Source organism: Notothenia rossii, assembly GCF_949606895.1.
Source record: "Notothenia rossii genome assembly, chromosome: 6".
In the NCBI taxonomy this organism is placed as follows: Eukaryota; Metazoa; Chordata; class Actinopteri; order Perciformes; family Nototheniidae; genus Notothenia; species Notothenia rossii.
Window position 1 is genome coordinate 24,880,092 of NC_136909.1, and position 24,987 is coordinate 24,905,078.

Here is a 24,987-nt window from a genome sequence, read left to right on the forward strand (position 1 = left end):
GCTCCCATACAGTATACAATACACACTCCTCCTGTCACCAGCTACAGGTGTTGATGTTGAGTGGTGGCACAGAGAAAAAAGGATACACACATATCCCATGAGGAGTTTATAAAATAAACTTTAGTGTCGGGTAATGGGATTTTCAAGTAGTTTCATGTGTGCTTGTTGTTTTCTGCACAGAGTTTATGAGCAGTGTATTTGACAGGATCAGGCAATACTCAAGAATATCGTGAAACAGATTTATGGTGGGTTTAGGCACCTCTGCTGTTGCACCCTGGGAGTCGTAGATCAAACTTTCCAATCGAGAATTTAATCCATTCAGGCGGCAGGATGTTTGCCGATGGTGACTGAGCAACTGTGTAATATGGAAAACAACGCTCAAAGATATACAGTATGATGTGTATTTATGTATGTTTTTGATCTATGTAGTGTACAAAGACAACAGTGAGTGTAAACAGTGGTGGAGGGGAGCTATACATTTTGACATGAAATAAACAGACAGATAATCCCTGATCAGGTTAAGGCAGAAAACCTATTGATATAACATAACATTATTTGTATGCCTATATACAGTATGTGTGTTTTATATGTGTGTGTTTCTAAAAGAAAGCGAGAAAGAGGGCCCCATACTTAGTTATAACAACTTCTCTGGAGGAAGTGAACAGCATGGAGGGAAATAAAGAAACAGCAGGATGTGGGATGTGGATTCAGTGATCGTCACATTAGCTGGTACATCATTAGTTGAATTCAGTGCTTACATAAAGTTATGCGGCTGCTGTCGCTGTCAGATAAATGTTTTGTATCTCTTCAAAAATAATATGCCTACAGGAAATTAAAACTAAAATGTTCTTTCTTTCTAATGTGATACCGTTTGGATTTCTGGAATGAATGGTTGTTGTGTTTGTAGAAATTCAGAGATGAAGGGGCAACATGAAGAAAAGGGCAGCTGCTAAGGACTCAGTCTTTGTACGCCGGGTGCCTGTTTTTTTTAAAGTTTATAAATTGTCTTGGGGAAATATTGATATTACAAACGGGAATCCAGAAAATACTTTATATCCAAGAAGATCTTTAAAAAAATGCCCATTAGCTTTCTGCATTATGTTACTTGCCTGCTTAATTGGTAGCCCTGGTGGTTTCTAGACACCAAAAGTAATGTCAATATTGCTGTTTCCAAAGAAACAGTGTTCTCATGACTTTACAACTTGATCACTAAGGATTTCTTGAACACACCCTCCCATGTCGTTTCCACCAGCTCACAATATTTCATGGCTGGCAGCAGGTCCCAGACTTCTTCAAGGCTTGTTATCACTGTGAGGTTGCCTGGAAACCAAAGCAGACTCCAAAAGGGTCTTGGACATGTTGTTTTTCATATCATAACCTGGCATTCGAACAAACAAGATATAACATGGTCACAATTTAGATTTAGATGTGTTGTTTGGTCAACTTTGGACACAGCCATGATAGCTGTTGCAACAGTTTTCCAGTCTATAAGCTAAGCTATGCTAATTAGTTGCTGGCAGCCTTTCAAATATCAGACAGGTATGTGCATCAATCTAAAAAAAAATGAATGAGCATATTTCCGTCAATATTTTTTTAAATGGCATATATGATGGATGTCACCTGACCACTTATTGAAAAAGATGCAAGTGCAGGTACCCTAATGTAAAGTAAACAAGGTCATAAGGTTCTGTTGTATTATTGAATGCACACATTTTTTTAATGACATAAGCACTTTGTCTCATTGTTCTTTTCCTTGGAGGATTTGATGAAGCTAGATTAGGCACAAAAAGACATTATAGCCCCTGTGGGAGCACAACAGGAGATGAGATATGAGAGGAATAGAGGAGGGAGGCTGATCGAGAGACTGGTGGGTGGAAAAGTGATCCAACACCCCTCCTATCCTATTTATCTCTGGTAAGCTTCTTTAGAGAAATGACTTTTACATTTGGACTTTTATTCTTTCAGTTATTGATTCAATCCTTTCAATGGCCAATAACATGTTTTACGACGATATTGTGTATAATGTCATCATTATCAGTCTATTCATGAAAACCAAAAAGATTATGTCTGCAATAGATCTTAGTTATTTAGAAAATGTACCACAATGTTATAACACTAAGATGTAATAACTTTCATTGGGGTCTTGTGGCTCGTTTTTTATGTTAAAAAAAAAATGCAACAACCAGTTGTTTGAGGTTAGCTCTGTTTTATCGCTCACTTTCTGTTTGTTGTTTCTCATTGGTTTTCTTATAATTTTTGAAGGGAAAAACAACATGGCTTACATACCTCCACACATAAACACACAGGAATCCAGTTTATCGATGATATTAACTCGCTCTGGAGTCACACACACACACACACACACACACACACACACACACACACACACACACACACACACACACACACACACACACACATACACATACACATACACATACACACACACACGAATCAGGTCTCCTTTCTGTTGTATTTCTCTGTAATGGTAATCACCGCGCTGCGGGACTCAGGATCTCTGAGCAGTCCCTGTCTCACCACAGCACTGCAAAGGTGGAGATGCCTTTTACATCACAGCCTCCAGTGGAGCCCATCATGTGTTTTTTCTACTTTGTGCTTAGTACATATGGAACTAAGGATGAGTTCAAAACCTCTTGCACTTGTTGTAAGACGTTAACGGCAACCAAACTCACATGGCATTGAAAATAACTGTGATTGGTTTTCCCTGCGGTACCTTGTTTTGAACTGTTGTATTTAACTTATTCATGATGCTGTAGTAACACTTTCCTGTACCTTCATGCAAATAGAGGTTGTACTTGTCCTGTTGAATACTTGCTTGCAGTACTTTTTGCTCAGTGGTGGCAGTGTCTAAATATTTGCTTTTATGCAAATAAAGATCAAACAAAGGTAGCAACCTTAGCAGGTTGGGCGTTAATATAACCGCAAACATACAATACCATACAGTTTATGGAGGTGAGACAGAGCAACATGATGGCCAATTACTCTGACTTATACAGTACAGCTTGCTCAACCACCACATCATTTTTTTCTTTTCTTTATAACCATGCCGGTGGTTTTGCAAGTTTTAGCATATTTACTGAACAACAAAATATGCACAGGGTGTACTATATGCTTGTTTTAGAAACTTGACTATTATTTTCCTCTGCTCTTTTTAGATATTGGTTTCTATTCATTTAAGTATGATATGAAAATAGAGCATATTTGAAACAGCACATATCATTTTCATTTCCAGCATCATTTTTAGATTTTTGGGCTTTTACTACAGGTTTACAAGCTTTAGTTTTCCAAAAACAATGTTGTCTCATATTCCTGTTTTATTATAACTTTGATACTCAGTTTTCTTTAAGCTCCTTTCCCACAAGAAACCTAATCTGCTGTGGCATACGAGTAAAATATTGTTCAACTTTGCAAAGACAGCTCTCGATATTCAGGTTGGCAGATGGTTCATTCTAATGAACAGCACGGCAAAAACCATAACAATAATCCATAAGGGTATAGCATGCAAAGTACAGAAGATTTGTAGTTAATAAATCAAAACTTGAAACATACTGGTATGCTCTTTTAAAAACCTGTGGCAGTAAAATGCCAGTCGCTCTGAAAGGCTGACAGTGAGAGTGTTGACAGTCCATCTGCGGTACTGTAACACAACTTGGCCTCTCCTTAGCGCAGACACCACAGCAGACAGCCGTGTTGCATCATCGGTTGCTATTCAAGCCTTCTAATCAGCACTGAATCCTAACGATGTCATCTCTGTTTTAAAATATTTATAACACGAGTATTTCTGGTTCCCCCAGCCATCGTTTGCCTAATGAATCTATTACCACCAAGTCCAGTTTCATCTTTGACTCTTTAATGTTTAATAGAGAAAAAGGTATTTAATCACAGCACCACTATAAACTTGAGGGGGTGTAGTACGTTTTCATTTCCCAAGTCTCTTTTGCACAGGAAAAGAACAAGTCTTATTCTTCACCACTTCCTGCAGCAAGCAGTTTTAAATGACAGGCCCAAAATTGTTCCTGAATAATAGAATTTGCTTATATTGTGTCTGTCTTTCTCGGTGGTGGTAAAACACACTCCTCTGTGTCAAGCTGTCAGTTTCCACTCATTTTCCATTATAGCAGCTGCTCAGATTATGCAAAAAGGTGAGTGGTAAATTGGTCTTCGGGTGAAATAAAGAGCTAAAGAGTAGAGAGAGTCTTTTGTTTTCCTCTCAGTCTTTATTTGTTTAAATTGAATCTCTTACAGTACAACGAAGACCCTGAGGGATAGAAGCTACATTTGAGCTGATTTGAAGGGAGATCGGGCCGGTAGCCCTGGATGGTAGTTGTAGAGTTGGGAAACTGCGTGTTTACAGCTCAGCGAGACTCTGACCTCTTACTGCTTTACTGTGTTCCTTTTTCTACTAATGAGGACACAGCACAGTGTTACAATTCATTGCATTACACCGAATTGTTAATGTCACGAGGTCCAGCATGATGCAAAATCTGCAATAAGGATTTGATACCATTAAACTTTAATGATTGCCTTGGGGCAATTGGGTCACTGCTGCAGCAAGTAGCAGTAGTACAACAGGGGTACATGAGAATATTAAAGAGCAACTTCCAGGTTAAAGACACCTGTGAATAAATGTGTAGGAAAATGATGAATACACTAGATTTTCCCAAAAATATACAGAAATATACACTACAGTGACATCTGGCGTCGTTTTTGTAAGAAATGTTCACTTCCGCATAAAAAAGCCTCGGCACGTGACCTCCCGCGTGACGTAACATGGGTGAAACAAGGGGGAGAGCGGCCGGTGTAACGTATTAATAAACATGGATCCCAATGCTAGTTTCGACACTGAAGAAGTTGAACATGAATATTCTAATGCAGATGAGGGACCACAACCTTATAATTATGAGCCTGCTAGGCGTCCAAGAGACCAGGAGCAGCCAAGGATTAGAAGAAAAAACGACCATCGGAGAGAAATTGAGCTGTGGTGTGAGGAGAACCAGTGGAGAACTGGGCAGCTATCTTGGTGAGTGACCGGCGTTAGCTACAGAATGTAAGCTAACGTCACATCACAACATTGTGAAGTTAGCTATCATATATCAGGCTATAACTAAAGTAGCATTGATTATATAGTAACGTTACTGGCAGGACTGTTGATACTGATCCATAACAGAAACTAATGCGCAAGTATCAGCCGTATCTCGCGTTACCTAATGCAACTCCACACTACGGTGCTGTGTACCGGAGGGGAGACGCGAGATACGGCTGATACTTGACGATGCTGCGGAGAAAGGTTGTGGAGCCTCCGTTGATATGCCGTTGTAAATGGCTTGATGGAAAGTAGGTGTGTAGTCGGGGAGGGTGCACAGCTGATTGGAGCAGGTGAGTGGAGGTTGAGCCGGGAGCCAGGAGTGACAGCCACCACGCACACACAAACAACACAGACAGGGGGAAACAAACAAACACAAAGGAGACGGCTGGAGCAGTACAGCCACCACAGCGTTACCTAATGCAACTCCACACTATGTCTTACGGTGCCGTGTACCGGAGGGGAGAGAGAGAGAGCAGCGAAGGGGGTTGGGGGGGAGGAGAGAGATGTAATAAGGTTTCCTGATAAAGCTGTGGAGAGTATTTGCTGCAGGGAGTTGGATGCACAATGCACCCAGGAACGAACGCTAGCTCCGGTCCTTTTTACTGTGGACTCGATGTCCTGACAGGCTGGTATTTGTGCAACCTGCACAAACACAATACTGCACCATGATTACAAATGGTGAAATTCAATGTAAAACTACCGAAAAATACCAGCTCACTAAAACACAACCGCTCTACTCAACGCAACTACTAACTATACCCGCGGTCAGAGAGCGGAGATGTTTACCCTTTGTGATGTAATATGACGCGTTTGACGTATGACCTTAAAAAAAAGCAGTTTTTAAGAGCAGAGCTCAAAATTGCTCCTTTCCCTCTGAATTCCTGCCCTTATGTCTCGTAAAACATATCAAATCCTACATTCACTTTTTTAATTGTAATTTTCAAGCAAGTTTAAGCATAAATGTAGAAAAAAAAAAAACCTGCAAGATGCTCTTTAATATAAATATAGGGTAAAAACATGATAAGAATGTGACTTATTTCAACTATTTATACTTACATACAACTTAGAGGGTCTGTAGAAATAGAATGTGGAAACTGGCTGTCAAATTCAAAGGGGAATACAGTGTGCAAACTTTACATTATAGAGTACCCTGAAAATGACAACAATACAATTATAAACTTCAGATAGATAGGTCTGCCTCCATAATGAGTACTTTTAATTTAGTTATTTTAAATATTCTTTTTTTTTTAGATATATTCATCAGGAATTTTTTTTTAATTCAGGAGATTTATTACAGCAGAATAGTATTGCGACCACATCTATTTATTCCACGATTGAGTTCAAAATGGGAGAAGTCACTGCAGTTTCAAACATTAGCATTACTGTATATGTGATAATAACGACAGAGCCATCTGTGCGACCATGTGAATCAATACCAACTTGTTGTGAAAACATCTGTGTGTTTTCATTTTAATAAGGCTATAAAAGACAGATACATTTAAAACTATGACATATAATAGCACTGAAAAAATCCATAACCATCATTGACCCATTACCAGTGCAGATAACATATTCTCAGAATACTACATCTCTAAAATCTGCACTATCAAATTATTTCATGTTCTACTTGACGCTGCTTCCTCCTCAAAACCAAAACTGCAGGATTGATGAATAAAAGCATTAAATGAATAGAGGCAGCAGCGCTAAAGGCATAACATGGAAGTGCAAACACAGCGGAAGCATCAGATATTGCGTTGCCATGGAAATTCTATCTTGTTAGGCGGTGACACAATTTAGAAACGTGTATTCGGTTAAGAAATATGATGTAACCGCTCCATCTCTCAACCTGTCTCTCTTTCTCCCTGTCGAAGTCTGTTAGAGCACAGATTTTTGTTTGTGTAATAAAATCCAGCCAGCCAGTTGTGTGTGTGTGTGTGTGTGTGTGTGTGTGTGTGTGTGTGTGTGTGTGTGTGTGTGTGTGTGTGTGTGTGTGTGTGTGTGTGTGTGTGTGTGTGTGTGTGTGTGTGTGTGTGTGTGTGTGTGTGTGTGTGTGTGTGTGTGTGTGTGTGTGTGTGTGTGTGTGTGTGTGTGTGTGTGTGTGTGTGTGTGTGTGTGTTCCTATAACCATGGTGACTGTATACCCATCCCCACTGCAGGGGCAGAAAGCTGTCAATCCTGCTGTAGGGTAAACCTCTCTCCTCTCTGGACTCAGTTTGGGTCACTGAAGCCTTACTCAGAGACACACAAAGAGAGTATGAAGAAATGTGGGGATGGAGGAGGAGGAGGAGTGGGTTTCGACAACATAGAGAAGTGAGGATGCTGGTTGAGCAGGACAGAGGAGGCGGAGTGGGATGATAGGTGAAGTGCAAAGAGAGAGAGAGAAGAGGAGGATGAAAGAGGCGGTTGGATGAGGAGAAGAGAGAAATTCCATGCAGAGCTCAGTCTTCTCTGTTTTCCCTGACTAAGAATAGCCGCTCTTCTGGTAACCCAATGCCCCAGGACAAGACCATTTGAATAAAAGCCTCCATCACTTCACATAATGGCTGGTGTGTGTGTGTGCTCCACTGACGGTGTGTGTGCTTGTCTTTGTTGGCATGTGACTGTGTGTAAAAGTGTATTTTGAAGGCAGATACTCAGGGAATTTAATCAGAGTAATAAGAGAGACAAATGGGAAATGAGAGTGAGACAGGGAGTGGGCTAATTGATGGTGATGATAATAGGCTTGTGGAGAAAGGGGGGGTACAGACAATAGTTTAACTTCATTGTGTCCGTGTGCTCTGCCTGCTTCATGTAAGGCCTTCGGAACTTTATGTGGACGTATCTGGGCAAGAAGAGAGCGTGAAAAGCAAATGTAGTGGAAAGCCATGTTTCCATATGTGTGTGCCATTTGACTGATGAGCTGCAGCTCAAAGGAGCGACCTAAACATACTGTGCTTTAAAGTGAGACTGTTGGCACAACTGAGGGGTGATTTTGTAGATGTGTTAGGTGTCAGGGTGACAGATATAAACTGTTATTCTATTTATTTTCAGCACTACTTCCTTATCGTGTTCGGTCACGATGGACAGAAGCCTCTGGAGCTGCGAACAGAGGAGGAGAGTGAGTGCGATGAATGGGTGGAAGCCATCCAGCAGGCAAGGTATGCATGTAGTATTGAATAAAATAAATGTGTGTGCTTGTTTTGTACAGCAGGTCATTTGACATTAGACTGGTTTCTGTGACAGAACATTAAGATTAGAGAACATTCATTAGGCAATGCTGTTTTTTTTTTTAAATATACAGAACCATGTATAATCAGTAAAAAGCTGGTTGTGTTCCAAAAAAATGTTTTTGGCTTTGTTTCCAGACTAATATCAGGAATTGAGTTGCTGACTAAATCAAACTAGATTAGGTGTATTTTCATCCATTTGTTTTTTGGGCATTTTCAATTTCCAAGAGGAAATTAAAAACCATATTACGGCAAAAGTGCAATTTAAAACAGACCCAGTCACACAGGGCTTGCTCACATAGAAAATATGTTCATAGTGCTTTAAAGATTTAAAGCTTCCCTCAGGACGGATTAACTGAATAACCTTCATAAATTGTTTCTATACAGTTTTTAGAAACATTCAATGTTTTCTACCATAACACACATGGGAGCAGAAGCAACAAATGTCATTATTTTGTGAAGGCTGCTACTCAGTCATGTTTATAATATAAGTGCCTCATATAACTGATACCTCTGGAAATACTTATTTTACTTCATGTCTTTATTTTCAGTTACTCTGACATCATCATTGAAAGAGAGGTGCTGATGCAGAAATACATCCACCTTGTACAGATAGTGGAAACGGAGAAGGTCGCCGCCAATCAGCTGCGCACCCAGCTGGAAGATCAGGACACAGAAATCGAGAGGCTCAAATCAGAGGTACGGCAAACACGTGCACACACAAACACCTGAATCTGGACCGTCCGGTGCAGTGCCTCTGTTTCCTCTAACTGTCCTCATGCAATTCCAACAACTAGCAATTGTAGATACAGTTGCTCTATGATTGTGGGACTGTGCCCCCAAACCTTAGGTTCTTTGACATTTTTGAGTGACGTTAGTCTACTTCCTTAACAGCAGGTCAGTGGTCCGCTGAGCAGCGACTCTCACTCTTTGAGGGCATACAATTCAATTAGCAATAGTCAAGGTGTTTGTCCAATTGCCTAAAACCATTGCCTCTTCCATGGGGTTTTTCAAATGACGGGTTAAAATGAGGTTTAGGTTGTATATTGGACAGACATTCACTCAGGATGCAGTGGCGTCTTCTTCCTCGGTTTCACAGATTACAGACCACAGTCAGGGTTTCACTTAGGGACAATCAATAAAACATTTTTGAATGACAGAAAACTAATCGTTATATATATTTACATTATTATTTATTCAAAAGGTCTCTTTTTTCCAATAGCTTCCATGTCATTTGACTCAGTGAGACCAAATACATGCAGAATTGTATTACTACAAGAGCAGGACAGATCAGTGCTTCCTGTGTGAATATACGAGACATAGCTATATTCATATAGAATCTAAAATGAACTAAACTTTGCTATGATTGTAATGTATATCCCTATGGGTATGCTGTGAGCGTGTGTCTTTTCACAGCTGTTTTTATGGCAGCGAAGGAGTGGGTGGGAATGTTGCTCACTCACCTCTGAGTGTAGGAGGAAAAGCCCACCGCTCAATAAAAGAAGCCCATCAGTTTCCTTACAAACAGCTGCCAAATCCTTACAGTATGCTTATCGAACGTAACACGTTTCTGTTCTGCCGCCACAGCACGCTAAATCAGTCGTGCATGCTTACAACAACAACAGACCCCTACACCATTGTTAATCAGAACTGATAAAAACTCACTGTCTAAAACACATACACGACAGCATCGGTTTATGGTAATTCAATCAATAGTTCTTATCTTTTATGAAGTAAACAGGGATTGAGCTTACTTTGGATGCTGACATCCCCGTCGGTTATTTTATACTTTTGTTTCACATTCTGTATTTACAAACAGCTAATTTGATGTCATTCAAAGGAGTGGAACACAGATTTTAGAATAAGTGCATTATTAAGGTTTATCAATTGAACCAAATTGTAAGGAAAATGATTCAGACAGTTTAGACCTGTAGAATAAAGCTCTCCCATTGTTTTTTACGATTGAATGCTAATCTGATATTTGCTGTGATTTTCCATATCATTAAGCGCCTCAGATAAGAAGTGGTTCTCTTTTGTGCCACATGTATGGCCAGAGGGCACTGCAGACTATTCCTATTGTAAAGGTGAAAATTGAATTCTGGTCTGTTCCTGCCTGAGGGGAAGCTCTTTGGATATTGCACCCTCTGCTAACATATAAATCACATCTCCATCATCCTTTTCCATGATGTTTCGGCTCATCTGTGTTAACTATGTCTTATATAAATATGTTGCCTATATTGTTTTGGGGGGAAGAAATACCACTATGATTTAACGGACTACTGGATGTTCCTGTTACACTGCTTTTAGTAATAATTCCCCCTGTAGAGCAACAAGTAGATGCTTGTACTCGCTATACGCTCTGATTATATCTCACTGGCTGTATGCAGTAAGCCCTGATGATAATAAAAATGCTAATGAAAAAGAAACATTAAGAAACATCTGCCTGTGTAATTGGGCTGCTCATGAAAAAGGGATTAGACTTTGAGAGCCAGTGAGCAGTTGGTGATCCATCTCATTAAAAAAATACTCTTGTTTGTTTGTTTATTTGAGTGTTGCTCCGTGTTTATGAATAATTTAACCAACTATCCACTGTAACTGTCAACAGTTGGCAGACTGGCTCCTCTCTTCTGCCATTTGCATGATAGCGCCGGTGATTTAGAAAATAAAGAGGAAACTGTGTGGCTGGAAATGACTTTGGTTTCCTCTTCATGCTTTTCAGCATCTGTGATAAACGTATGTGCTCAAGAGGCCTGGAGGTAAAACCAAACAGGTGGAGGTAATAGTACTAGAGACAGTCTGAACCTCTGCTGGCTTCATTTCTTCTGAAGAAAATGTTGCCCAGAAAAACCTTTTACAAGCTATGTTTGAAGTTAGTCGTCACTGTTATTTAAAGAGACTTGGTTCTAGCTACGTTTACTATGTGAAATGAGATTTTTTTTCCCCCAGCTTAATAACATTTAGAGTCTGGCATCTGCTTGATGTGTTCCCAGATTTCATACCTGGAAGACGATATTAACTGTGTGGCAGGAAGCTGTTTTTTCACACCTGCACAGAGTAAATGTCACATTTCTAAAGGCTAATCTGACGTCAATGAAGGAAGAGGATGGCTGTGAAAATGATACAAGAACTCTTTGGGGTCTTTAAAGACATTATGGTTTCCATCGATTGGTTTGTGCTAGACATATTTTCACCAGCAGAAGATTATACTTCATAGTCAGTAAATTGCGCTGCAGGTCATCAGGCACATTGAAGCCTTCATTTGCTTACTGTCACCAGCTGATAGCAGCCCCCCCCCTCTGAAGTCATTCTCTCTTTCTGAATGAAGGCTGTAGAGTGTCAAAGATGAGGAAGTCTGATGTCGATCTGGTGCAAACACAGTGACTGTTCACTCAGCACACAATGCATGCCTTATATCACATATTCAGTTTTTAGCCAAACAAATCTAATTCCCTTTAGGACAATAATAATATTATCCTTGTGAATTAAATCGAATCACTTCCTGCTATACCTTAGAAGATCATTTTGGGTTTAAAGTAATTTTATGTGTATTTTGTGTTGCTATTTAGTCACCCAAATTATACTCATTATGTTTGTGACTGAATTTCTCTTTAAAGATTGTAGCTCTGAACAAAACTAAGGAGCGAATGCGGCCTTACCATGTCAACCAAGAAAATGAAGATCCCGATATCAAAAAGATCAAAAAGGTAAAAGTGTTTCTACTTTATTTCGTGTTGTTTGTGTGTGAACATGCAGATGTATGCTCCATGTGTATGACTATGTCTAAGCTTCCATGTTTGTTCTTCTTCAGGTGCAGAGTTTCATGCGGGGCTGGCTCTGTCGCAGGAAGTGGAAGATCATCGTTCAGGACTACATCTGCTCTCCTCACGCTGAGAGCATGAGGAAGAGGAACCAGATTGTCTTCAACATGGTGGAGGCAGAGACAGAGTATGTATATTTAAATGTACTTAGAGTAGCAGCACATAGAAAAGTTGTTTTCGAGCTTTCCAATATAGTACTAAACATGCCATAACGAACATTCTCATCTATTTCATAAAGTGTATAGCACAATATATACTGTGTATTAATAGCTAATGTTATATACATACACTGAGATCACTACCAAACTATGAGACCCTGACTCGATACCATTGGCAAAACATGTTAAAATGATCTTCTGTTGCATAGCTCAAATTAAATTATGCTTTCACCAAATAAAAAAACAAAAAACATTAGTAATTAGTTTGAACACAAATCGCACACAGGGAGTGGCATTGAAGAATTCAAGGATCATTTATTTTAAGTCTGCAGCACAGGGTTTCACAATGAAATGCACTTATGCTATGCTATGAAAAACTTTCATTTGAATTCGCATCATTATTTATCATTCAATCGTCAGATATAACAAATTAAAACATTCCAAAAATATAGTAATCAAACTTTAAGACACCGTAACAAAACAAAACTATAACACTGTCTTCTTTAAAAATATTTGGTCATATACTGTTAATGTTTTGAAGCTAATTCAGAATGTCTATAACGTTGCTGTATAATCTGCGATCTCCCTGTTTAAATCTAAACCCTGTGTGTGTGTGTGTGTGTGTGTGTGTGTGTGTGTGTGTGTGTGTGTGTGTGTGTGTGTGTGTGTGTGTGTGTGTGTGTGTGTGTGTGTGTGTGTGTGTGTGTGTGTGTGTGTGTGTGTGTGTGTGTGTGTGTGTGTGTGTGTGTGTGTGTGTGTGTGTGTGTGTGTGTGTGTGTGTGTGTGTGTGTGTGTGTGTGTGTGTGTGTGTTAGGTATGTCCACCAGCTGTACATCCTGGTCAACTGTTTCCTCAGACCTCTGAGGATGGCTGCTAGCTCCAAGAAGCCCCCCATCAACCACGACGATGTGAGCAGCATCTTCCTCAACAGGTGTGAAGATGTTCTGTCCATCTTTGCTTATAACCGAGTCACTGAAGTGCTAATCATAATGGGTGCATGCATAGACAGATATTGAGGAATATTAAGTCAAACAAACAATAAAGTGCTTTTAGTCATTTTGTTTTCCACACTGCGTTCACACTTTTTTTTCAGTGAGACCATCATGTTCCTACATGAGATTTTCCATCAAGGCTTGAAGGCGAGGATAGCCAACTGGCCAACTCTAGTGCTGGGTAAGCTGTTACTGCTACACAAAACACACAAACACACACTGTCTGCAGCCACATCAAGGTCAGGTTTTCAGTGATCCAGTTTGTCTCACTCAAACATCAGTCTTGACGTCTTACTGCTCCATTCACACACATACACACACATGCTCATTTCCCTATCTTTGTCTGCAACAAGCGCACTCATTGTCTTGACACACAATGACCACCCTGACCAGAGGGAATGTCACAAATTCACCTCCTAAAACCAGAAGCCTACTCACCAGATAAGTGTCACCTAGGAGACAGACTGTTGAAAGACACAACAGCAATTCAAAAAGAAAAGGGAGGACTGATTAAACACCCTTATCTGTTGCTCTGCTTCAAGCTGACGCAGAATTGAGATTTACAATGTGATATTCATCAAATCCATGTATGTAGTTTCAATACAGATTGATTGATTTGATAATATTGTTTTAATGTTATAGCCTCCAATACAGCATGCTTTAACCCCGGACAGATCATGGTCAAATGAATACAACATTTACAAACATTTATCTGTGGCTGATATCATGAAGAATTTTGTTTGCCTTTTGTCTATGATTATTATTCTTTGTTTCCCTGTGAGAGCACATCCAGTGAAAAGCCCAGTATCCAACAACTTGTTTCTGTGCAGTTGATCAGGAAATATATAATTACTGTGCTTCATCCAGTGCTGTTATCAGAATGTCACATAAACAATACTATATCTATTATATTAGTAGACATGTGTCAAGACAGTGATAAGGCTTTTTCAAACAGCTGTTTGTTGTCCAAGAAAGAGGAAACATTTCTTGAGGCAATATTTTTCAGATTTTGGTTTAAGGGAGTCAGTTTCCCAGCTACACATGTGTAAAGCTGAAATGCTGAAATATCTCTCCTGATTTCTGTCTAACATAACCTTGACCACACCTCTTTCCCCCTTTGTAGTTTGCTAAACATTTTGTGGCTAGACTTGAAAGAATGTATATGAAATTGTATTTCTGTGTGCACAGCAGTGCATACAGCTAAGCACACTTTCCATTTAAATTTGAAGACAGGAGTTGACATTTGCACTTGTGAAAACTGTGAAAACCCTATTGGTCAATGAGAAACAGTAACAACTTTGACCAGTTATTTTCAAATTTAAAACCAAAACTATCTGTCATTATTTCTGTCATAACCAGGGAAAGAACTATATTAAGTATTAAGTATATTCAATCTAAAAGAATAAAATGCTTAAAGTAATTATCTCAAGTCATATCTATTAAGGCACTGTGTATCGCTATGTGAGGCAACACAATGTTGATTTGTGTGTTGGGACATTCACTGGAGAAATCTCAAGCTGCGCATTGTTAGAAACTGTTTTGCCATCACCCAGCAGTGGCTGGTCTTCAACAGTGCCAAACAGTAATTTAACAGTTAGTTGTATTAACAGCATGTTATCTTAAAATTGAAATTCCACTTAATCTCAAATCAATGTGACGTTAATGGAGTAGATAATAAGACTTGTGTCAATATTTGATCAAGCAAAAGGCCCAGAATAAACATTGCAATTAAACTGATATGGAAATGCTGGGAGCTGCATTCCTTCATGTGACTTACATACTGTTCATACAGTGAATACATGTATTTTTGTTTTAGCTGACCTTTTTGACATCCTGCTGCCCATGCTGAACATCTACCAGGAGTTTGTACGTAACCATCAGTACAGCCTGCAGGTTTTGGCCAACTGTAAGCAGAACAGAGACTTCGACAAGCTGCTGAAACAGTATGAGTCTAACGCCGCCTGTGAGGGAAGGATGCTCGAGACCTTCCTCACGTACCCCATGTTCCAAGTAAATACCTTCACCATTACACGTACACTGTCATAAACACACCATAACACCAATGCTTTTTTATCTCTAAATTGCCACCATATAAGATAAAAAAAAAAAAGAAGAAAATTCACAATTTAAACAGCCTTTTTTTCTGCATTGCTCTTCTCTCCTACAAGATTCCTCGATACATCATCACCTTGCATGAGTTATTAGCACACACGCCTCATGAGCATGTGGAGCGCAAGAGTCTTGAATTCGCCAAGTCCAAATTAGAGGACCTGTCCAGGTATGTGTCTGGGGAGTTGTCGGATTTATAAACAAATATATCTCGACACATTTTGATACTGAACACTGAACTAACTGTCATGTTTGTATGTGCCCAGAGTGATGCATGATGAGGTGAGTGACACAGAAAACATCCGGAAGAACCTGGCCATAGAGCGGATGATAGTGGAGGGCTGTGACATCCTATTGGATACCAGCCAGACCTTCGTCAGGCAGGGTAAGTCTTCATCGGGTCACAGCACAGCTCAGGAGCTTTTCCCGACCATAAGACCCTCCAACCTGACAGCCTGTGATCTGAAACACACAGACACAGCACCTAGCTCCGTCACTGAATCATGACATTAGCCACCATAATACTTTGTACTGTGGGAGATGTGGCTCTATGTGAGAATACTTTTATGTAAGAACCATTATCTACCGAATGTTTCCCTAGCCGTAAAAACAGAATGTTGTACTCATTTAGTTGAATCACATTTCAAGTAATTTTTTTGCAGCTTCCTAAATGAAACTGTCAGATTAAACCAATTACCCTTTTCAAACTGAAATACGGTTAAGCATTTGTACTATCTTCCCTTTCAGTGCACTTATTGTAAATTGCTCTAGGCAAAAGTGTATGTCAAATTGTTATGTTGTAGATGTAAAGCCTCTACAAATTCTTATTCTCCTGCCATGGAGATACACGAATCGCCTGTGAATAATCATGCATGTTTAAGTGTTAGCGTGGTGGCAGAACCTACAGCCTGTCCAAGCTAACAAAACAAAATATTTCTTGGTCACTATCTCAAATGTACTCCATAAATTGTACTGTGTTAATTAGCAATTACTTCTTGCAGCAAGTGGTTGGAGTGACAGTCCAATGATGGCACTGGTTCAAGAACTGCAAAATCGTTATACTGTTTATGTGCTCTTAAGAACAGCACTGAACTATATCTGCACCAGCGCTCATTAGTGTGCGCTCACAGTGTGCAAACCCTAATGAGCTACTGTATCTGGGCTCTTGATTTGACAAGGTCACTCATGCATGAAGTGTTGACATCAGATATGACACTGCATGTCTTCCCTTGTTTCAATGTTTCTACTGAAGATAGTTTGTGCTGCTGAATGTGCACATTGTAATGATCTCCTTCATATTGTGTCCTTATATCTCAGGTTAATAATCTCACATTACATTTCAGTGTGCAGAATATAGTAGATCAGAAATGTTTCTTTTTTTTTGCTTTAGATGGTTTGCAGACACACAGTTTGAGCTTAGTTTCAGCATAATAAAATGCTGTGCCCCTCCCTCCTCAGGCTCTCTGATCCAGCTGCCATCGGTGGAGCGAGGGAAGCTTAGTAAGGTCCGCCTGGGCTCGCTCTCTCTGAAGAAGGAAGGGGAGCGGCAGTGCTTCCTTTTCACCAAACACTTCCTTGTCTGCACTCGCAGCTCTGGAGGAAAACTGCACCTTCTCAAGGTGAGAACACTTTCACCTCAGGAGCTGAAGTGGATCTCAGTGTGGAAACCTTTAATTGGTTGCCACCTCTAACCAAAATAAACGGTTCTTGCAGCAAGGTGGAGTTTTGTCCCTGATTGACTGCACACTCATAGAGGAACCAGATGCTAGCGACGAGGAGTGTAAGTTTACCACATCTATGAAGCACTGCGTCTACGTTAGTGCACACAACCAGGCAGCTCTTAATGGCTCATTTAGGCCCTTCACCCCTCATGGGGGTTAATTAGGTGTCAGATGATAAGTGTCCAGAAATTACTTCCTTTTAAATATCAGATCACCACCCCTTTAAATGTCAGGTTTTAATCTTTTGACATTGATTGTCATTATTTTTTTTCTTCTTCTGAGGTTTCATTTAGCAAATAGTGATATTGATGAAACACCTACACAGATACACATAGGGCTGAAACAAGCCTCAGGGGTGCGTAGAATGGAGATTGCAGGTTCACTTAATTAACCCTGTGTGTGTGTGTGTGTGTGTGTGTGTGTGTGTGTGTGTGTGTGTGTGTGTGTGTGTGTGTGTGTGTGTGTGTGTGTGTGTGTGTGTGTGTGTGTGTGTGTGTGTGTGTGTGTGTGTGTGTGTGTGTGTGTGTGTGTGTGTGTGTGTGTGTGTGTGTGTGTGTGTGTGTGTGTGTGTGTGTGTGTGGGTGGGTGGGTGGGGGTGTGGATGTGTGCATGCAGAAACATCTATTTTACTATCATTAAGAGCATTGCTGTGTTTCTTTAAAAAAAGCTCTTTCTTTTTCCTACATCACATAGCTAAAGCTGGCGGTCAGGTATTTGGTCAGCTGGACTTTAAGCTTGTGATTGAGCCATCAGACGCACCTTCATTCACCGTGGTGTTACTGGCACCATCGCGACAGGAGAAGGCGGCATGGACCAGTGATATTAGCCAGGTAACACACAAAGTCACACACACACACACACACACACACACACACACACACACACACACACACACACACACACACACACACACACACACACACACACACACACACACACACACACACACACACACACACACACACACACACACACACACATACAAACACGGAATAACAAGAACCTCCAAATAGCGAGAGGGTGTCTCTGTGGGCATTGAGAACGCTTAGTGATAAGTAAACACAGACCAGGGTGCAGCTCCCCATGGGGAGACTTCACTTCACAGAGTAGCAACATGTCAGCCTGGATTCATTCTTATTATCAGACAAAAAATACATTGACACTTGCATAGGGCTTCTTTTCCCCCTCAAACTCTTATTAACCAGACTTTCAAAACATCTTTCTAGCATTTGTTTGTATTTATTTGGAGCGACTGTAACATATATACAATCTAGTAGATCAAGGTAAATCTAAAGGGCATGGCCTTTTATATACTGTTGGTCCAACAAACCCTCTCCTACTGTCTTTCTTTTACTTGAATCTTTAATGTATCATCCTCTTCTCTCTGTCCCTGCAGTGTATAGATAATATCCGCTGTAATGGCTTGATGACCAGTGTATTTGAGGAGAACTCTAAAGTCACTGTGCCTCATATGATCAAGTAAGTATTATTGTGTGTGTAAAGAGAAACACCCATCTCTATATGCCAGTGTTGTAAAACATATGATGTAGCATTCCTGGATGAAACTGTATCAGCTGTGGTACGTGTACAGTATGTTGTTAGGCTGTACTTCTTTATGCTTCTTTATATTTATACATGCTCAAAAATATTATTTGGTATCCATTCTCTTTTTTAGCTTTCTTTTGTGGAATACATTTATTTTATTTTATCCATTCCTATTTTACTTGGCTGTTTTTGCTTAGTGACTTTCCTTTCTTAGCAGCACAGCAGTCACCCATGCTCGGTTGTGTGTGTATGTGTGTACGTGTGTATCCATCAGATCCGATGTGCGTCTCCATAAAGATGATGTTGACATTTGCTTCAGCAAGACGCTCAACTCCTGCAAGGTCCCCCAGATCCGCTACGCCAGCGTGGAGCGACTGCTGGAGAGGCTGACCGACCTGCGCTTCCTCTCCATAGACTTCCTCAACACCTTCCTGCACACATACAGGATCTTCACCACGGCAACGGTCGTCATGGACAAACTGGCCGACATCTACAAAAAGCCCTTCTCCTCCATACCTATCAGGTCAATCAATGCAAACACATCAATGTGCATTCATGAATACAGAAAAAGAGTCGTACACTTGTTGTTTTTCTGTATCCCTCTGTAATTTTGGCTATTTGAGAGTATGGAATATGCAAGGGTACATTTGCATTACATGCTCTGGGCCTTTTTTTCCTTTTAAAATTATATGAAGTCAGATGTGGTTAGTGCGTTGAACTCTTTCCACAAGGTTAAGAACATACTGGCTGAAACAAACACCAGCCTGTGTGTGGAGACCAGCAGAGCAGATGCTTCATCAACGTTTTTGGCTCAGCCGTGGGAATATTCTGTGTATTAAATGGGGAGTTTTTCTCTCTCTAACTCTTGCTCCACTTTCTTCATGCTCTTACTCTCTTATGAGGTCTCTGGCTGCTGCAGAATTGAGTGTTTATATTCCTTCCTTGATTTTATTTAACTTTTAAATTGGAAAAGCTGTTCCTCTGCCCAAGGGCAGGTTTGTATTTAAGGTCTAACTCACCATGGCCTGTGGCTGCCTTCCCTGGAAGAGACCTGAAGGACTCATCCAGAGACCAGAGGTGTGCAGGGAGGGTAGTGGGGGTGTGTGGGCCAAGTCCCCTTTCCTAAAGCTTTACTTTAGCAGGATATGCATAATGTCTCCCTAATGTCATTTGAGGTGGGCACATGAGCAGCAAAAAGTATCCCTCTGGTAAAACCTTTAATGCAATTCTTTCCTTCATCCAGCACCAGTATTATAGGAGGTTTATTATCAGACTTCCACAGTTTGTTTCTCCAATATACTATTTACGATTGTTTTGTACTTTTTTGTTTTTATTTTGGTGTTGTTTGGCTATGCTGGCTTTACATTGTTCAGTCAGCCCAACTCTTTAGTCCAGACTGAAATATGTACAGTGGGGCAAAAAAGTATTTAGTCAGCCACCAATTGTGCAAGTTCTCCCACTTAAAAAGATGAGAGAGGCCTGTCATTTTCATCCTTGGTACACTTCAACTATGAGAGACAGAATGGAGGGAAAGAATCCAGGAAATCACAATGTAGGATTTTTAATGAATGAATTGGTAAATTCCTCTGTAAAATTTGTATTTGGTCACCTACAAACAAACAAGATTTCTGGCTCTCACAGACCTGTAACTTCTTCTTTAAGAGCCTCCTCTGTCCTCCACTTGTTAACTGTATTAATGGCACCTGTTTGAACTCGTTATCAGTATAAAAGACACCTGTCCACAAGCTCAAACAGTCACACTCCAAACTCCACTATGGCCAAGACCAAAGAGCTGTCAAATAACTTTTGTTATTGACCAAATACTTATTTTCCACCATCATTTGCAAATAAATTCTTTAAAAATCAGACAATGTGATATTCTGGATTTTCTTTTCTCATTTTGTCTCTCATAGTTGAGGTATACCTAGGATGAAAATTACAGGCGTCTCTCATCTTTTTAAGTGGGAGAACTTGCAAAATTGGTGGCTGACTAAATACTTTTTTGCCCCACTGTATCTCAAAAACTAATGAATGGACTACCATTAAAGTGTATGAAGACATGAATGTTATCCACAGGACACATTCTATAGACTACCGATGTCAGTCATAATTTGTGTTTAGCGCTAACTAGCAAACGTTAGCATACATTATACATAATAAACATCAACTTATCAGGTTGATATGAGCATGTACTGAACCTTTAAGCACTGCTTGGTTCAAGTACAGCCTCACAGAGCCACTAGCATGGCTGTAGACCCTTAGTCTTGTTTTACATTTGTGAATTTATTTTTAAACATTCATTCAATATTACAGAATATAGCTATTTTACAACTTGTATCAGATGTACTGCACTTTATGTTGCATTCATTAATTGTCCTTGTCTTAATAATTGTTTTTGATTGAATGCAATGTTCAATCTTTTACAAATGATTAGAGTGAAACTTTGGGAACTCTTTCAAAGTTGGTCTCCCTTTGGTGCCCCCTTGTTTTTAGATAAGGGCCCAAATCTATTTATGCCCCTTCCTGGTCTAGAGACTCTTTGCTTGCCACTGTTATGGACACACACATAAACACATACAAATCCTACAAATGCAAACCAAAGACCTTCACCCAGCTCTCTGTTTCTATTTCACACTGGATTTTTGCTCCCATGGGTTTTATATCTGGGAGACTAAACATGTGCTGCTGTTCCTCAGTCACACTGTGCCCCCCCCCCCTTAAACACACCTTTCCTCTTCCAAGACATTCATATATCACCTTCATCTACCTTCCATCATCTTCCCTCAAACCATCTCGTCACATCTACTGCTTATACATTTTCATTTGTCAATTCAACCATCACCCTATCCATTTAATCATTTTACTGTTTCATCCATACCCCGTCTCTTCATGTCCCCTCTAACTACAGGGCGCAGTACCACTCATATGACCGTCTGTCTATCTCATCCATCTGTCCTGACTACAGTCTGAAGATCAAGAAGATAACCATGGATCAGTCCAAGTAACCTACTCTCTGTCCTCCTTTTTTCTGTCTCTTTCCAACGTTTCCTGCCTGCTGTTCTTCTCCTCTGGTCTTGGTCTGAAACTTTACTGATGCATGACTTTTCCCTTTACAATTTTATCTACTGGCTATCTCTCTTTTTCTACCAGTTTGAAAAATTGCAGGGGTTTTATTTCGTAAGACAGGAATGGGAGAAGGGAAATGTTTCGTAGATTCTGCAGCCGGTCTGTAGCATGTTCTCTCACTGGAGAATCACTTCCTCAAGGCTGTTTTTTTACTCTGTATTCATATTGATCCCTTTTGACATTCATCTTTAGCATGCTTTATATCCTTTTCTTAAGCATTTCCCGCTACCTGCTTCAAAGTTCTCCAGCAATCTTTTGCTCTGATGTTTTGGTATTTTCCTCGATATGCCTTTCATTTCTCCCTCTCTTCTTTCGAACTGGGATGCAATTTGTTCCTCTATTTCCTGCTGAATATCTGGCTTTTGTGAATAAATGATGGATGTGTTTATCTATGCATGATTACTCCTCCCTTAATGTAGCTCAGTACACACGACTTTCTGAGTAGTGTTAATGTCATCACAAAGTGCTTGTTATTCAAAAGCTTTTGCACTTTCATTGCCTGGTAAATAATGTGTTTAAATGTTGCGAATGTTATCTGAAATTAAAGATTGATGTTTTTTTTATTAGAATTTAGAAAGCAGACTAAATTGTTCCTCCCTGTCACACTGTCCCGAAATTGACACCAGATGGACACACGCATATGAAATTGTGAATTTCGCACGAAGATGGCCCCGAACTTGGTCAACAGCCAAACAAGTACGATGCCTACAGAAGGCCACACGATGGCACCCGAACCACACACGAAAACATGGTCGTAGACTTTACTGATGGTTTAGAATGTATCCAGACTCAACGTAAGAGCTTGTGCCTCTTCGGGGAGTGCTAACATTTAAACATACATTTTACTCGATAAGAAAATATTACTTATCTTCGTCATGTTGTTTCCATAGCAACAACAACTTCCTGTCAACAGCCTAAACTCGCCTTCAAAATAAAAGCATCTAAATAAAACAGGAAGTTAACCTAAATTACATTTAAGACATACAACTGCAACATAAGTAACAAAAATAATGTAATATCCTTTTCAGTTTCACAGAACACAAATTGGGTTGATGATTTTGTTGTTTCTCGATGTCATTGTACTATAATACGATGACTACACGACGGCATTGCGAGGGCTTCACGTAGTCGTGTTACCTTCCAATGACAATCGGGCAGCTTCTTGTTTCCTTCGTATTGTCTTCGTGAGGCGAAAAATGCCCGATGGCACCGATGATCACACGAAGATGACAAGATTTGACAAGATGCCCTGACGATGGCCTAATGAAGGGCAAAATGGACACACAAATTAAACACGAAAATGAACCTTCGCAAGGTCCTTCGTCAATTTTTTGGCATGCCAAAGATTTTGCAACCGCTCACGAAGTTGCTGCCAGAGCCTGAGAAACTCCACCGGCGGTCATAAGATGGCTTAAGATGCCCTCACGAATGGCCCGATGTTGTTATGATCAGAGCCGAATTTGAACATTTCCTTTATCGTGTGTCCATCTGGTGTCAATTTCGGGACAGTGTGAAAGGGGCTTTAGGCACTTAATCGGGAACAAAGATCACAGTCAGCAACATTCCGATTTAAGGATTTTTGAGGGGGTTCAGACACAGCTTGATTTATGAACCCCCCCTTGACTTGGTTACTTGAACCCATTTTATATATATTATAGTCCCACAATTTTAGGACTGGAGTATTTAAGAGTTTTCCCATTTAAATACTGCTCAGAATCACAGTGAGAGCAGTCAGAGTGAACTAAAACAGTACAAATAAGGTCATAGAAAAGCTGATAGAAGCTCCATAGAGCAGAGGGTAACGGCAAAATCTGGTAATTATTTTCTGCGGGTTCTTCACTACGAACTAACCGGTTTACATTTCATAATGTCATTTTATCCTTTGAATCTGTAGAGATAATGATTAAGTTCATGTCACTTTTCCCAATTACCTCCTGTTCTTAAATCCCTACACTGTTCATCTGAGGTGAATATAAATACCCCTTAATTCAAACTCAAAGTTTGCTGGAGTAGACACAACATAATAATATATTTTCTGCTGTTCTTACATTGTGTAACATTACAAGCTTAGATGTCCCCAGTGTGCCTTGAGGCACTGTCTTTTACTTCTTCTACTTCTTTTTGAACTCTGAATACACAATCATTTGACCCTAAATCAGATATATTGTATGTATATAATGCAAGAAAACTGACAATTAGTTTCGCTATTGAACAGTAAAGGTTCACAGACATGGAAGTCATTTTGTTGAGCTGCAGCAATTACACAATTCTTGTAATTCTTTTTAAAATATCTGCTTATCTTGTTTCCCCTTCCAGGTCCTTGGAGCTGTTCTTTGCCACCAACCAGAACAACAGAGGGGGCGAGCACATGAACGACAAATCTCCTCGTCTCTGCCGCAAGTTTTCCTCTCCCCCTCCTTTGTCCATCCCGTCCCGCACTTCCTCCCCTGTCCGAACACGAAAGCTCTCCCTCCACTCCCCCATCACTGCCAGGGTGGGAGGCCTCGACCTCACCAGTCCTCTGTCAAGCTCCAGCGTCAACCATAACACTTCCCAGTCTTCCGCCAGCAGCCCCACATCTGCAACCACCCCCTTAGCCCTGACACCTCAGACCCCAACTCCGACCACCTCCTCTCCTCCTCCTCCTCCTCCCTCTTCCACCTCTCCCCCACCGAACAACAACTCAAAGCCACCACAGGAACAAGGTCCTACCATTCCCACATCCCCAGACCAGAGTCCCTGCTCACCTGCAGACGGGGAGGATGTTCCAAAGATCGACCCCTTTGGTGGAAAACTGAGACGGAGCATCCGCAGATGTATGTTCCCACACAAATACAGTGCAAAAAATATGTATACTTACCGTGGTATCGCTGTGTACTACTTACAATCCCTAGAGTACATCTATAGCTAAATGAGAGGTTATCCCAGTTAATAGCACATTTTGGAATGTGAGCGGTAAATTCACACATCTCTGTCAACTGTTCTTTTAATGCATACGGTTATTAATGTGGTTACAGAGATACAGATGTACAATTCTCAATGTTGTAACATAAAGATGATTTTAAGTGGTCTATAACAGCTTAATTGTGAAACACTCCTGACAAGTTTGCAATGACGCACTAACCATCTGTAGGATGTGCTCTATCCTCAGCTGGGTGTGTGTGAGCTTGAGTCAGCTAAGTTGCCTTCCCTTTGCACAAGTTCA

General features: G+C 40.3%; 1 protein-coding gene across 4 annotated transcripts in view; it reads left to right on the plus strand.

The window, feature by feature from the left end:
* Window positions 1–24,987, plus strand: part of rasgrf2b (Ras protein-specific guanine nucleotide-releasing factor 2b) — a 48,771-nt gene that overhangs the window by 5,415 nt on the left and 18,369 nt on the right. For 2 of the 4 annotated variants that reach the window (XM_079689485.1, XM_079689484.1), the window contains exons 2-17: window positions 8,138–8,244; window positions 8,865–9,012; window positions 11,928–12,017; window positions 12,122–12,258; window positions 13,104–13,220; window positions 13,383–13,462; window positions 15,098–15,291; window positions 15,450–15,559; window positions 15,657–15,775; window positions 16,849–17,009; window positions 17,104–17,170; window positions 17,805–17,941; window positions 18,508–18,590; window positions 18,931–19,179; window positions 21,565–21,657; window positions 24,099–24,598. In XM_079689485.1, the coding sequence (XP_079545611.1) occupies window positions 8,138–8,244; window positions 8,865–9,012; window positions 11,928–12,017; window positions 12,122–12,258; window positions 13,104–13,220; window positions 13,383–13,462; window positions 15,098–15,291; window positions 15,450–15,559; window positions 15,657–15,775; window positions 16,849–17,009; window positions 17,104–17,170; window positions 17,805–17,941; window positions 18,508–18,590; window positions 18,931–19,179; window positions 21,565–21,657; window positions 24,099–24,598 (2,392 nt within the window). Of the gene's footprint in view, window positions 1–4,177; window positions 5,042–8,137; window positions 8,245–8,864; window positions 9,013–11,927; window positions 12,018–12,121; window positions 12,259–13,103; window positions 13,221–13,382; window positions 13,463–15,097; window positions 15,292–15,449; window positions 15,560–15,656; window positions 15,776–16,848; window positions 17,010–17,103; window positions 17,171–17,804; window positions 17,942–18,507; window positions 18,591–18,930; window positions 19,180–21,564; window positions 21,658–24,098; window positions 24,599–24,987 lie in introns of those variants that run through there. The other 2 variants (XM_079689487.1, XM_079689486.1) reach the window with 2 other exon arrangements.